General features: G+C 42.1%; 2 protein-coding genes across 5 annotated transcripts in view; one reads left to right on the forward strand and one right to left on the reverse strand.

Moving 5' to 3' along the window:
- filip1l (filamin A interacting protein 1-like) overlaps positions 1-5,591 on the forward strand; it is a 61,137-nt gene extending 55,546 nt beyond the window's left edge. For 2 of the 3 annotated variants that reach the window (XM_020104109.2, XM_020104110.2), the window contains one exon: positions 4,822-5,586. In XM_020104109.2, coding sequence (XP_019959668.1) covers positions 4,822-5,022 — 201 coding nt within the window. In that variant the 3' untranslated portion in view covers positions 5,023-5,586. Of the gene's footprint in view, positions 1-4,821 lie in introns of all 3 variants that reach the window. The other variant, XM_020104108.2, reaches the window with a different exon arrangement.
- A 460-nt stretch (positions 5,592-6,051) lies between these two features.
- LOC109640226 (epithelial cell-transforming sequence 2 oncogene-like) lies at positions 6,052-14,221 on the reverse strand. Of its 2 annotated transcripts, none has more exons than XM_069521267.1 (21): positions 14,149-14,221; positions 13,870-14,017; positions 12,681-12,793; positions 12,416-12,578; positions 12,083-12,338; positions 11,812-12,013; positions 11,527-11,662; positions 10,997-11,162; positions 10,442-10,747; positions 9,789-9,995; positions 9,604-9,707; positions 9,342-9,500; positions 9,174-9,260; positions 8,725-8,834; positions 8,485-8,632; positions 7,885-7,958; positions 7,646-7,802; positions 7,481-7,546; positions 7,284-7,372; positions 6,856-7,028; positions 6,052-6,770 (listed from the first exon to the last, which is right to left on the reverse strand). In XM_069521267.1, the coding sequence occupies exons 1-21, from the start codon at positions 14,196-14,198 to the stop codon at positions 6,637-6,639; spliced, it is 3,048 nt and encodes a 1,015-aa protein (XP_069377368.1). In that variant the 5' UTR covers positions 14,199-14,221; the 3' UTR covers positions 6,052-6,636. The 2 variants fall into 2 exon arrangements, 1 of the variants encoding a protein (XP_069377368.1); XR_011240383.1 differs by having other exon boundaries at positions 6,711-6,770; positions 7,646-7,776.
- Positions 14,222-14,677: the final 456 nt, after the last annotated feature.

Here is a 14,677-nt window from a genome sequence, read left to right on the forward strand (position 1 = left end):
TACACGTCTGTTTTACTTGATTTATGAGCTTAAACTAAAGTTTGAATGTTTTCATTTTTATTTTGGTAGGTTTGCTTGGTTCTGTGTGATCAGACAATTGTTTGCCTGCATGAGATGACAACATTATTTGAACACACTTTGACACAACACCAGGTTTTAACTTATGTGCACTTACTGTATTGTACTCAATGGCAATTGCGCCATATAGTCCGACTATTCACACTGATGTATCATGCCAGTTTTTATACTTCACATAACACATAGTGCATTATGAATCATTTGTTTGACTTTTCTGAGAATTAAAGTGTGCAAAAAGACGTGTTTATGTTTTAGTTTGACATCCATGCTTGCCAATTTCATTTATTCACTAAATCCAGCATGTTTTGATTGTGTAAAATTAAAAAAATGATCTGTGGAAAATGCTTTTAGATTGAAGGAGGTTGTTTGACTTGATTTCTTTTTTTTTGGTGCATGCACAGTAACTTTTTCACACTTGAGATTTAAATCCAGTGTATTTATGTTGCATAGTGTGTCATTAAAAGATTACAATTCACATGCTCAGATTTGAACATGAAACCTGTCAACACTCTGTTAGATCTAATTAAATAATACCAAAGAGTAAAAAACCTTGTGCTCATACTTTACCAGATGACAAGACAAAAAAAGAAATCCTGGGATTCTCACATGTGCTTGCTTGCTTAAGTTACAATCAAAGGCTGATGTCATAGTTTGTTCTTGCACAGAAACCCAGTGACCGAGAATGAAAACCAGCATGATGTGAACTTGAAGCTCTATTTAATGATACAGTGGAAACTCTGTTTAAAACTTTTAAACCGGAGGGTGCAATTGCATTTAAAGCGAGGTGAGATTTGGTAGAATTACAACTGAATGCTCTAGAATGAAAAAAGTGTTTACTGCTAAAAAAGTGATAAAAAACTCAAACCTCAACAAGAGGTACTTCTCCAAAAATCGAATCGTTCTTATGAAATCCATAAAACCTTGTATTGCACAATGCTAAGAGCGAATGCACTGAGGACTGAACCCCAGGAAACACACAGTAAACATGATCCAGTGTTTGGATCTGAGAAACATTTATGGATTTGTTGATAACTTAGCCTCAGTGCTCTTTCAGCAGAAAGTCTCACTTAGCTTGTGAGCCATTGGGTTGCAACCCGAAGCGACTGTTTTATTTTTCTTTCTCCCATGAATCATGTCCTTTGAAATTAATCACCAGTCGCACTTACGAATGTTCTTCTGTGTATAAACATCCTTCTATGTGTGGTTTAAAGCAGTGGAAAAGTTACCACGTACGTGGTATTGGTCTGAATTCGGACTGCACTTAAGGTCAGAACAAGATGATGCGCAGACGGAGAGATGAGAGGACACTGGAGAGGATGTGGGATGGTTTTCACTCATTCATGTCATGACTCAACACAAAGCAAAACTGAACTTCTCAAAGAAAAAGAATTCTTCTTCTTCTTCTAACTGCAAATAAAAGCAAGAATGTAGATCTAAATAAGAGTATGAGTATATTAATGTCAACTGTGCACATTAGCTATGATAGTTTAAAGCCACTGAGAGGGTTTAATGTGTACTATGACTTCGTTTCTGCAAAAACAGATATATAGCCGCATTTATATATTTGAAATAAGAGTTCATTGAGCTTTATCTCAACAGGATGAACTGCTTAAAAAAAAAAACATAGATATACACACACACACGCACACAGAGCTGATATTCTTTCAAGGTGGAAGAATTTGCCATGTGAAATCGCAATGAAATTATGAAGAGTGTCAAATGAAATTGTGCCTTTTATCAAGATTTACCAAGGAAAATGTACAACTATCAAAAAGGAAGCAAAATTAATGGAATAAAATAAAAATATAAGCAAAAATAGTATTCAATAAAAGCCCGAGTAGAGAGTAAAGTGACTGATATAGATAAGTATGATGAATACTACAAATACTATGAATTCTTTGCTTCAAATTTCAAAACTTTCAGGTCACCAAGGTGAAGGTGCAGCAGCCACACCTGAAAAAATAACTGTCCAAAGCTATTTTGTCAACTTCAGGGTAAAAGACAGATTTGAGATAACAACTTTCATAGAAACTGAGGTGAGCATGAATTAGATGTAACATGACCTTCTCTAATAAACAACAACTAGATTTGTGTTTAACAGCGTTGAGAACTGACTAAAAACACTAAAATATCACCAAATCCTCAGTGTCATGTAGATGGAGGTAGACAACTGCTGCAGGAAAGTGGCAAACACAACCCAAACACACACACAACCCAGTGTGACAAAGAGAAGATGATTAAATCAAGCATTAAATTGAATGAGTGGGAAGGAGCGCAGCTGGAGAAACCGGATCCAAACCCGTCTGGGCGCTATGAAATGATGTAGGGGCTAAACAAGATGCTATTCATTAAATCACGACTCCAGAAAGCGTCCAGCAGCTGGAATTGCTGTCTGCGACCTCAATTACCCCCCGACTCACTTTACACTTAGTCGATTCATAAACTGTGCTCATCTGGTTCGGCCAAAGAGGATAGATCTGTGCACGGCGTCCTCGCCAGACTGATAAAATGAGTATCTGGTGACACGCTGGAATCCAAAGGGCCTTTCATTGAGAAGCAAACAGCGGTTCTTGCTTCTGTTGGCTGAGACTGAGGTGGTTATCGCACTGCACACACAGTGACGCCGCTGATTATTCATGTGGGTGAAAATAAAATATAAAAAAACAAACAACTAAGCCTAATTTCCAAACCCCGTGCCAGAAAGACAAGGTGTGTATCGTTCTGCAGGCGAGGGTGGGTTTCCTTGTTTTAGGCCCATGGCGATAATAATCGCAGAGGAATTCGCTCACCTTGACTGAAGGGCACAATAAACCGGAGGGGGAGAACAAACAGTGGTGTGGGGGCACTCTCTTAACAAAAGGCCTGCGTGTGAGTGTGGGGACGCTGTGAACGTCTTCTCTCCCACTGCTGCATGAGCACCACAACAAACCTCGTGTTTGGTTGCTGGGGAAACAGCCGGTATTACAGAGCACCGGGCAGAGGAAGTACTTAGCTGAACTCCCGCTGCAACGCTGATATATGAGAGAACAAAGCTGCACATTAAGGTCTTTTTCTATTTTTTTTCCACGTAAAATCAACAACATTCCCATGACGTGGAGCCCGTAGCGATTTTCTGGCCCATTAGTTCTGTTGAAGCGAAGGCCCTACTTATTCTGAAATTTATACCCTGGATGAATATTTAAGGATATAGTTCACTGCGGATTTTTGTTAATTCTCAAAACCTCAAGATCCACATGTACATTCTCCAGTTGGAGAGAGAGAGGGTGGTTCTTGGGAATGAAGTCAGTGACGTGATGAAACTCATGGAAACACTGGAAACTTTCACTTGGACTCAAATTTAGAGAATCTTCAAATGGCAGTGAGGCAAACAGATATAGTATCAACTGTATCTTTAAAGGCTGCAGCAAATTTTAATTCAAAAGAGGAAGTTTTGAGAGGAACAAAGACTCAAGCTGTGATAATGTGATTGAAAAGGAAATCATGTGCGAGTGGCAAAGAAAATAATTGCCCGGCGACTACTGTCTGAGTGATTAAGTCTCTGGAGCAGACTCAGACGTCTGACTGTTCATTTGTCTGAACGCTCAGAAAGTTGAAATATTCTTAAATATTAGTCATAAAAACTAGGAAGATAGAAACGAGAGCATTCTCTGAAAAGGCAAACCCCCTAGAGAGACAAAGATGACAGCTCGTGTGGTTACATGCACAAAGTACTTTGGATAATTGCTTGTACGAGCTGTTTATAGAAATCCCTGAATCTTGCTCATGAATTTGCGAGGAGTAAACACAAACGCACGAGGAGCGCATGTGGCTCAGTGTGTGAGCCGCCGCTGAGGTTTCTCATAACTGTGGAAACATCTTATCAGAGTTACTGTAAACAGGATATGGTTTCTATTGTGCAAGCAGCAATCCAAAAAGAGATGTACCTCAGTGTCTTGGCATTCTGCTGTGCGTGTAAACACGCTGATTGAAACCTGATTGCACAGTAAGCAGAGCAGTACGTTGTTTAAGAATCTGAGAAATGCAAGGTCTCCCGTCATATTTCCTCTTTCTTGTTCGCTGCAAAAACAGTGAAACACTGGTTCCTAAGGAAACAAACCTGCACTGTTATTATTATTATTAAAATTAACTGGGGCTACAACAGTCAAAAAAAGGTTCTGGTTCATAGAAGGCAATTTTAAGAAACCTAGGAGTGTGTGTAATGGAAAACTCTCCAGACTATTTTCTTAATTTATTATTCATTGAGTCTAAATCATGTCAGAAAATATTAACAAGTACACTATGATTTACTAAATGCGGGTCAATAGGTTCAGATAAATGTTGTTCTCACTGATTTATTGACTTGATGCTACAAATTTCACTTCATTGGATTGTTGTCTCTCACTTGCAGGACATTGAATGATGTGCAAAACGTATTTCCTACTACATACTGGTTAAAAAAAATTAATTTACAGAAATGCAAGGCAAATATATATATGTTGGCGTTCCACAACAGTTCTTTTAGGGACAAAGCCAAAGAGCAGAAGTGAAACTTGTGGTTATTTACTGTCCATATATTGTGATTTTACATCATCTAGTGGTCATAATCAGTATTGCACCAATCATGCCCTAGCGCCTGAAAACATTTCAGCCTGTGTGGAACAAATCAAATTCATAATCACTGTTATCTTTGTCTTTGTCTTGTTCTTTAAAACAGTACTCTTTGTCTGACTCTACTTCATTGTTTGTCTGCGCCCCCCCCAACAGATACCTCTAGAAGCATTCCGACGATCAGGACCTACAAGAATCCCCAAACCGAAAAGCTACAGCGCCCAGAAAGGGACAAACGGCACGGCTGCGAATCCAGGACAGCAGAACAAGAGTCATCTCACCACAGGGAAAGAGCAGCACACACACATGCCGGCAGCAAACAACAACAACCCCAATCTAGTGAATCGCAAACTGTGACATCACTGATACTTCTTCCCTTTTGGTTTTTCTTTCATTTTTTAGGGCAGAAGATCAGGTTACATATATATTCACTTCCACTAATAACATCCTCATGGTGACTTAGACCTAAAATTAGTGATTTTGCTTAGAAACTACCTGCAAAAGACAAATAACAGTCAAAACTGCTTTTCTAAATCGTTTTACTTTAATTCAACTGCAAATCTTTTACCCAATCCTCATCTCTGGTGCTCTGAAAACTGCAAAGTGCAGCTGTGTATTGTGTCTGTACTCATACTGATAGAACAAACATTTGTAGGAAGTAGATTCATTTAATAAATGAGATCATTATTTACAGTCACAGCTTTGTGTGAGGGTGTCACTGTGATCAAAGTGAATAAAACTGAATATTAGAACACCCAGTGTGATATACTGTCATATTATTGAAAGTGAACGTGCATTTGTACTGTAAGTATTTGTGTCCATCTCAAATACAGATAATGAAACAGTCATTGATCCATTTCTAGAGATGGAACACGTTTTTTTAAGAATAAGTGGCAATAATGTACAAAAGTGTAAAGTGAATGTGTTTTAACGCGGCTAATTGATAGCGATAATCTCTCTAATGTGACATTTGTGTTATTTTTGGTTATCAATAAAGACTTTTTATACCTTGAGCAAGAGAATGGTCTCCGATCTGAATATATATTGAAAAAAGAACAGAAACAATAGCCCACGAGAAACTATGATGCATTCATGTTGTGTTTTTTCTCTTTCCTTTTGTGTCGTCGCGAGAAACAAGTCAGCCAAGGGCCAATATCCACCTGAAACGCCTCATTTGAACAGATGCTATTGTTACCAAGGCTACAGAAGTGTTTACAGCTGATTAGGGAGCTTCTGGGAAGGTTGGGCTTGTGCATGAGCTTAAATAAGAGTATTTGAGACAAATAATGTGCATCTTAAATGTTACATGTCACCCTATTCCAGTGGAGCCCAAAATCAAAATTTTAATGAAAACAATGAAAAGCATGCAAATTAAAACATCTTTACATGTGTCTTTATTAACACTGACCAATGGGGATATAAGTTTATATTGTTGGACATATAAGTGGGGCAATGCAACCCAATTTTTAAGATATTATATAAAGAGTAGTCATTTATAAGAGAAATGCTGTGTGATGCAAGAATTGTTGAGTTAGTCCCAGGTGGATTTTGGAGCAGCGTCAGCTCCAGACAAATGTCAAGGACATCGAGGGGGACAGGTTTTCACAGAGGGTGATAAACTAACCTTCTAACAAAATCCACTTAGTTGTATTTACAAGTGTTTTCACGCAAAAAGATAAGACGGGACCACAAAGCACTGTCCAAGACCAAACAAACCAAGGTCCAGTATCCACTGTGACAACAACTTACAACAACTTATTACAACACACGAAACCACTGCAGCAGTTCAAGCTATACCAGGTTCACAGAGCAAGAGAGTAGAAATCACAATGAGCAGCATCAATCACGCTGTAATGGTTTGCATTTCAGTATCAGTATGTTAAGTATCTGACCGATATGAAACTATTATCTGTTGAGGCTTTCCTGGTCTTTGTAAAATCAGTGGTGGTGTGGTGTCCAAACCTCCTTGTGTCACTGATGTGGGGTCAGAGCGACGTTGATGGCTGAACGCAGCACAGACAGGAAGTGATCCCTCTCCTCAACTCTCTCTGTGGCACAGACCCACGAACGGCGAGGACCATCCAGGACGAAGGCGTGGCGAACATCTGCAGTGAGGGGCGTTAATTCATCAAAAACTATATACTATAATTGTGCCATTATTGAATATTCTTCATTCGGAACCAAACGTACAGCGCGTGTGTGTGATCTCTCTGACAGCCAGGCTGGTGAGGGCCACAGACGCCAGGAAAGTGTGTGTGCTCTGGTGCGTCAGCGTGAAAGGTGTGTGATGCACGGTTCGCCGTGTCAGCACCAGAGCGTCATTAAACAGGAAGAGGCCCACGTCTGACACCTGCTCATAGGTCCTGATCATACATGTACACACAAACACACAGGATGAACACACAAATGTTTGTGTAATGCTTCAATTTTCATCAGCAAATCAATATAGATTAATTAATCATTTATTTAACGAACACAAGTTAAGCGTGTGACTAAAAGTAAAGCTAATTAGACAAAAGAAGAAGATACAAATGTTTTATTCTTTCCAAAAATAATTTCTCAATCAAAACTAATAGAAATAATGTTACTGAACCAACAGAAATCATTTGGGTTGTTACCTGAGAGAGTCTGGAATCTGTTCGTCAGGACTCCTGAGCAGAGCAGCATCCTGAGTTATTATCAGCTGCCGGTTTCCTTCCCTGAGGTTCTGCACACATGAACACACGACAGATTCATATCAAATTAGCAGTTTAGTTTGTGATTTTAGTGTGAGTAAGAAAATAAAACAGAAAGAAAGGAAGCTGGTGTTTTTCACCGGACAGCCTTGGATCATCTGCTGTGTTTCTTCCATCAGTCTGTCTCTCTCTGAATTACGCTTTAACTGAAACAGACAGAAAAACATTTGTTTGATTGCACTGAGCACAGTTTTGTACATTTAATACAAACAGTTATTTTTGCGTGACATGTTTGGGTGTTTCACCTTTTGTATGAAGTCTCTGTAGAGTCGCAGCGTGTTTAGGGCAGAGGAGACGTGTGTGTGGTCAGGGTGGCCGAGATGTGTGTGTAAGGACAGAGCTTGAAGCAGGGTCACGTACTCCTGTATTCTCCACACTGGACACAGCAGCAGCTCCTGTAGGCTTCACACACACACACACGTATACAGGCATGTACGTGTGTGTACGTGTGTGTACGTGTGTGTGTGTGTGTGTGTGTGGTTACCTCAGCATGTGTGTTGCAAGAGTTCTGTCTGCTCTCTTCAGGAAAGCCCGAAACGAAGGTTTTGTCTCCCTGCACTAAGACACACACACACACAAAAAAGAAGAAAGAGTAAAAAACAAAAAGCTGATTTCTTTTAAACTGACTTTAAACTTTAAATTCCAAAGTTTTCAGGATTTCATTTTTTTCGCATTACCTTAATTAATTACCGACCAGAAGCTTACATTTTCACCCCTGTCCATTTGTTAGACACCAGAAAGACTACTGAGTGTATTTTCACGAAACTTGGGAATAATTTGTGGATCTTGATGAGAACAAAATCAGGCATATGTAGGGTACTGATATTTATGAGCATGTTTTAATACAAATTCAGCTTTAGTGAATTTAAATGTGGTTTTATAGGGTGGGTGGGATTATAAGCCATTGAACTGAAACAAATACGGCTACAGACCAGTAACAACCTTCAATGTGTAGATAATGTGTAACAGTTTAAATGCATCTTCATCAATGCATTTATTGATGTAGTTCATAACCCAATCCTGTGTTACATGGTGATACACTAAATGAATCTTGAGTCACGAACTCAGACAAACTTGGTTTTACCTTGTCGATGGTGCACAGGGCCGTGGTGTAGTTGTTCAGGTAGTTGGTGTAGACTCTGAGACCTGAGCAGAGTTTTACAAACACGTCTCCAACACACTGCTCAGCACCCCACTGCTGCAGCCTCGCCTGGAGATCTCCCAGAAACACTCTGCAACACACACACCTATCTTGTCACGTCCACACACAGGGACACAAATGAGACTGTGCCACACTAACACGTGTGTATGTGTGTGTGTGTACCTGTTGAGCTCCAGTATTTGCACGACAGGGCTGAGGATAATCTGGATGTCGGCGTAGCTGATAATGGCTCTGTTGGAGTTCAGAGCTGCAGCAAGAGGCTCCTGGTACACCTGCGGCACAGAGACGGGACTATTCAAGTTTTCCAATAACGTCTGTTCTCTCCTCTCATCTTAACTTAAATGGACAAACAACACTTTGAGGGTGGGTGAATTCACATTCTGATAAAAAGTAGGGAAAAATAGGCAATGCACCTGCAGAACCATGATTCATATAATATCTAAAACACCTGGAATTCTATATACTCCTCATAGTTTGCTGAAAGAGTGAGTTCCTATCATTTATTAGCATCTGTCTCACCTAATATTCAATCAGGACTGCACCTGAAACAATAGCCTCTCACGTCAGATATCATCAACACATTTCCTGAATTAAATTTCTGGAGGATTTACCTTCAGCACAGCGCCCAGTCTCCCCAGATAAAGACACTCGCTGTGGTGCAGCTCTCTGGCAGCGACACCTCTCCAATCTAACTCGGTCTACAGACAAAACAAGGAGGTGTAACGATGAAGTGTGTGACTTCCACCATCTCTGGATGGACAAGTTTAAAGTGAACGCACTTGTGGTAGCTCAGGCACTAATCTCTGGGAGTTACGCCGTGCCAATGAGAAATCGTCTGCTCCTTCAGCTCTCCACTCGTCCTTTGGATGACTCCCTCCTCTCTCCTTCACCTCACTCCACCTCGTGAAAAAAATTATGAGAAACTCCAAAGGTCTGGTCTGAAGGAGCAAGAGCAGAAATGTGAAATCAGACACTTGGACTGATAGGCTGCGATCCAAGGTTAATGTTTCTGTCACAGCCTGATGACACAGTCGTCCCCACCTCTTCCTGTCGGGTGAGGGCAGCAAGTCCCTCAGTCAGAGCCTCGCTTAGATCTTTAGACACAGAAAGATCCTCCAGGCAGATTTTCTCCCACAGATAATGACCTATGAACAATATTCAAAGATTCTGGTCGGACCATTTCAAAAATCTGCGTGTGTTTGAATCTACATGTGCACGACACCCACCGAGGGCTCTGCCCCTGGCCTGGAGGCCGACCTGCTGCAGCCGTGGCCCCAGGCAGACCCTCAGCTGCCCCAGAGCCTCCTCCATCCACTCAGCCTGTCTGCACCAGCCCTCCAGAACACTCTCAGTCACATAGTGGAGCCCTGGGGATGCTGGTCGCTGGTTCGATGGCCCGGCACACACGCCGCTGTTTGACCACTCACTCAGAACTAGAAGAGGGGAAAGTGCATATAAAATGGATTTTTTGTTGCTTTGAAGACATTAGCTGTGTCTCAATTTAGGGGCTGCATTGTCAGGTGAACCACGTAGATTGCGATGGCTAGAACCGAATTGTCCACACTGAAGCGCAATGAATCCTGGGATAGGTTGAGCCGCGTATGATCCACCCGTTGCATCCTTCGTTTCTCAGGGATGAAAGGATGCATTTGTCAGGCATGTGTTTGAAGAATTCTTACAAATGGGGCAGTGTAGTCGAGCCGCTGTGACGCAATTCTTCAAGAGAAGCCTCCAAAGGATGTGGCCTCTGAATTGAGGCACAGCTACTGTCATTCCCACTGTCATTTGTCTTAGATATTTTCGAGGTGGTAGATTTGATATCACAAAGTATATTCCTAAGTTTTCCTGAGATTCTAAGTCTTGTAAATTAGAGACTCACTGTTCTGGAAACTTCCGGTCGCAAAACCCATCGGGGCCCAGACCTCCACTCCAGTTAGGGTAGAGAGAGTTTGGATGAGTGCTACTCCGGATGCTGTGAGAGTAAAAAGTGAGATGAAGTAACAGGAAACACAACTTAAAGCAGAAATACAGATTACTGTGTAGTATGTGTCCCAACCAGACGCAGCCAGCGGGGAGAAGATGTCGATTCCTCCCCCGTCTACAGTCGGTGCCACCCAGCCACATAGTTTTTCCCAGAATTCTCTATGGTCGGGGGTAAGTAAAGTCCTCTCTGACAGGGTGTAACCTGGAGGGTCGAAGGTAAAATGAGGATTTGAAAACTGAAAAAAAGTGCCTGTTAATTTGTCTTGGAACAGCTCTTTGCTCAAAAGACGAGGATAACCATGGATTTCTCTGGTTTCAAAATAAAATAAGTCAAGCAATGGCTTTAGCAGATGTGTATCCTGAGAGATAAACTTCTAGCACTGAAGTTGGACTGGAACCAACCTCAGTGGTGTTCCCACACATTAAGATACACAGGATTATTAATTCTCACTTTGAAGCAGATAGATTTCCTCCGTTCCTCCTGGAGCAAGAAGGCCCAACCTCTGAACTCTCTGCCCAGATATAGCCCTCTCCACCTGGGTTAGCAGAGCTGAGGGGGTCCCTCTGTGGTCGTACATGATCACAGTCACTCCTGCCTTCACACCACTCAGAACCATCTGAGTTCAGCATGGGGAGGAAAAGAGTATTTTTTTATCACGGAAATGCATTTTTTTTTTTTAAGTATATTTTTTGGGCCTTTAATGATAGTGTAGTGAAGGAGAGACAGGAAGCAGGGAGAGGGGAATGACATGCAGTGAAGGGCTGGCCAATGTGGGATTTGAACTGGGACCCACTGCAGCAAGGACTGTAGTCTCTAAACATTGGGTGGCAGCACAACCCACTACACTAACAGGCACACTGGAAATGCATTATTAAACTTTAAATTCTACATCCACAATGATTCACTCGATTCCATCTCATGCAGAGATGGAGCTTTGCACCGCCAGACTCATGAGACTCTTTTCTGTATTTTCCACTTACCTCATAAGCAGGAACTCTGTCGGAGATCAGAAATAAGAGAGTGGTTGTGCGTCGATCAGTGGGAGAGACTGTGTGTTGTTGTGCAGGACTGTGGGTGAAGGAGGACAGGGCTCCACAGGCTTTGTTTGGCCTTTCACTAAAAGAGGATAAATGGTTTGATTTTAACAATAAAATCATGATGTAAGGTGTTAGATATTCTTTGTAATTTCCATTATTAAGGTTCAGCTAAACTGAGGGGCCAAATATTTCTGCTGAACCACGTGATTTACAGCATCAAACTTTCACCTGAATAAAGTAGAGGCCTGAGCTCCCTCCACGCTCTGAGCAAGACAGAGGCTGGAAGACCCAACAGTGTTTAGACGCCAGGAAAGGGATGGCCAAGAATTGGAAGTTATCCCAGAGTCAGGTCTCCTCATCTGGGTACTTCCACCTCGGACTCCTTGCTTTGTGAGGCTGCCCCATGCTTTCCTGGTTCTCAGAGACAGTCCTGCAAATATCACATATGTAAGCTACTAGGGAGAGGGCATGGAAACCTTGTCGTTTCTCCCTCACTTACTCTTCTCCTCCTGAAGCTTCCCTCTGATCATCTCCCTGATCCTCCTCTCATTCCTCCTCTCCTCCTCCTCCTCGGTCATCCCTGTGCTTTGCTGGTTCAGGGTGCCGTACTGCTCAGCCGCCTCCCGCGGAGTAAGCCAGTCCAGTGTGGAGACGCAGGAGACATAGTGGTTCTTCCACGCTCCATACTCCTTTTCTCCAGGAGTGTAGGGAAGGAACCAGCCTCTTCGGGTGCATCGGCTTGCCCAGATGCAGTCCTGAGGAGAGGGAGGAGAGACGTGGTCAGTGGCTCTCAACTTCAGTTCAAATTGATTTCTTATTCTGGGCTTCTCACCTGTTCGGCAAGGACCCTCCAGTGCCAGCTGACTTGGGCGGCTGAGCAGAGATCACGAGGGGACAGGAACGACAACACATACAGGGACAGAAACCTTGGAAGAACCGCTGTGAAGTCCACTTGAGTCACAGGAACAGTCTCCTTCAGTAAATCCCGACAGTACCTGCTCAGAATATCAGATTTTTAATTTTAAGCATTGAAATCTAATTGAAAACATTTTATTAGAGGTGTGAGGGTGGAGGGAGTGGGTCAGGAGTGAGCTTACGTGAGCTGTGTCTTGGCGCAGCGCGTGAGCAGAGAATGCAGCAGGTGTTTCCTCTGTTTGTCGGTCCACAGGTCAAACCAGTGGAGCACAAGGTTCACTCTCTCCTCGAATAACTGCGAGAAAAAACAGAGACAGCAAAAAAAACCTCAGTGAACGAATGCCCCACCTTGATGCACAACAGTCTGGACTTTGCCAAAAGCTACAAACTGGCTTCCAGAATGACGAAGACCATGAAACGGCAAACCAGACTCTTACTGAAAACACAAAAAATGGGATTACTGGTGTGATAACAGCTGAAAAATGTCGGTCTGATGCATGAGGCCATTAATTAAAGTGTCAAGTTGGGTCAAGTCTGACTTTACTATTTAAATACACATGTGGATCTATAGGCAGCTTGTAGTAAACTATGTGTTCAGTAAGAATAAGTGTCTTTCAACTGGAATAAAGAATTGCACATCACATGTTTATAGTATTTCTACTTTTATTTGTTTATGTGTTTATATTGAATTTCCTCTATGGAGGATCAATAAAGCTACATATAATCTTCAAGATGATCATATCATTAACTACAGGTAAAATGTCAGCCTGTCTGAATAAACCTCCCCACATTATTGAAATATTCACATCCATTCCTTACAGACCCAGGTCAGTACTGCTTCTTGCCTCTGACACGTTTCCCCAGGGATAGTAGTTTAATAAGAAGAAATGTTACACGTGTGGATTGATTGACCCTCAAATCATGTTCATTTACATCAGGGATAGTTTTGAGGAATGTAGCAAACACACAAGCACTGACAACATGAGAAGTGTCAATGGCGACAATAAATAACATAATTCGCATGAGTTGCAAAAAACAATAAGGTTTAAAGTAGATTTTAAGAAGAAAACAATGCATTTACCTGAGCGTCCACTGGAGGCAGAGACGACGTTTACGCACCTGTTTCAAGTTAGCCAAACAACAAAGCGCGTTTTCTATTGGTGGACACGTTAGGTTCACTTAACCTCGGCACGCAATGTGTTTGTGTTGTTTTAAGGTTTTTAAATAAGTAAAAATGGTGCCGTTTCACGTGTGTGACGCAGAAGCCTATGAGCTATCCATATCTGCCACCTGGTGGCTGAATACAAACAACTATGATTTCAAGTGTATTCTATGAAGTGTCAGTGTGTGTCTGTGGTCGGTTCCTCTGACCTGTGCGTTGCTCTGCTTGTTGTTCAGCGGGGTCCAGGTGCTGAAGCTGGTGCCGGAGCGCAGGCCGTCTGTCCCGCTGAGCTGCCACCGCTTCACCGCCTCTACAGTCCTTTTTAGATCCGTCTCCATGTTAAGAGCTGAGACTTCACTGTGAGGAGAATAAAACCGCTTCAATCTCGAATCTGTGTGACCCACTGAACTTCACACTTTACTTAGACTCGGCTCCTCTCTGGGGAGAAATTACGCACCGACCTGCTGCCATTGTGCGGCTCCAGTTACCTTAGAGACGCGTCAACACAAGGATGAACACATTCCTTCACACAGCTCATCGCCTCCCACAATTCCCCCTGCACGTAAACAAACACAAACGGCAGGTTGTCAACATGAACACCCGTTTCCAAATTAATCAGCCCTGTTGAACTACTTTATTTAAGTCAATGCATTTTATGATTATATATCAAATTCAAATTTGCCAAATGTGGATAATGGTCATTCATACACACGTTTTTTTGCAGACTCAGTTGATCTTTCAGGGACAGCTGATCAAAATCTGTGGAAATTCCCTACATCATGTTGAGGAGGCCAAAAACTCTGTCACCTTGACCTTTGACCATGTGTTCACGAGGTAAAAAAGGGTTTTGTGAGGTCACAACCTTGACCTTTGACCTCCAGTCTAATCACGCCATCTTGGAGTCTAAGTGAAAATTTGAACAAAATCTGAGACGTCCTGTTTACAAGGATGGGACAATGGCCAGAAGGAAAACCAGTCATCAATAATTAACTGTGAGATGTCAATTATCTGCCAATG

This window comes from Paralichthys olivaceus, chromosome 24 (genome assembly GCF_024713975.1).
Source record: "Paralichthys olivaceus isolate ysfri-2021 chromosome 24, ASM2471397v2, whole genome shotgun sequence".
Taxonomy (NCBI): domain Eukaryota; kingdom Metazoa; phylum Chordata; class Actinopteri; order Pleuronectiformes; family Paralichthyidae; genus Paralichthys; species Paralichthys olivaceus.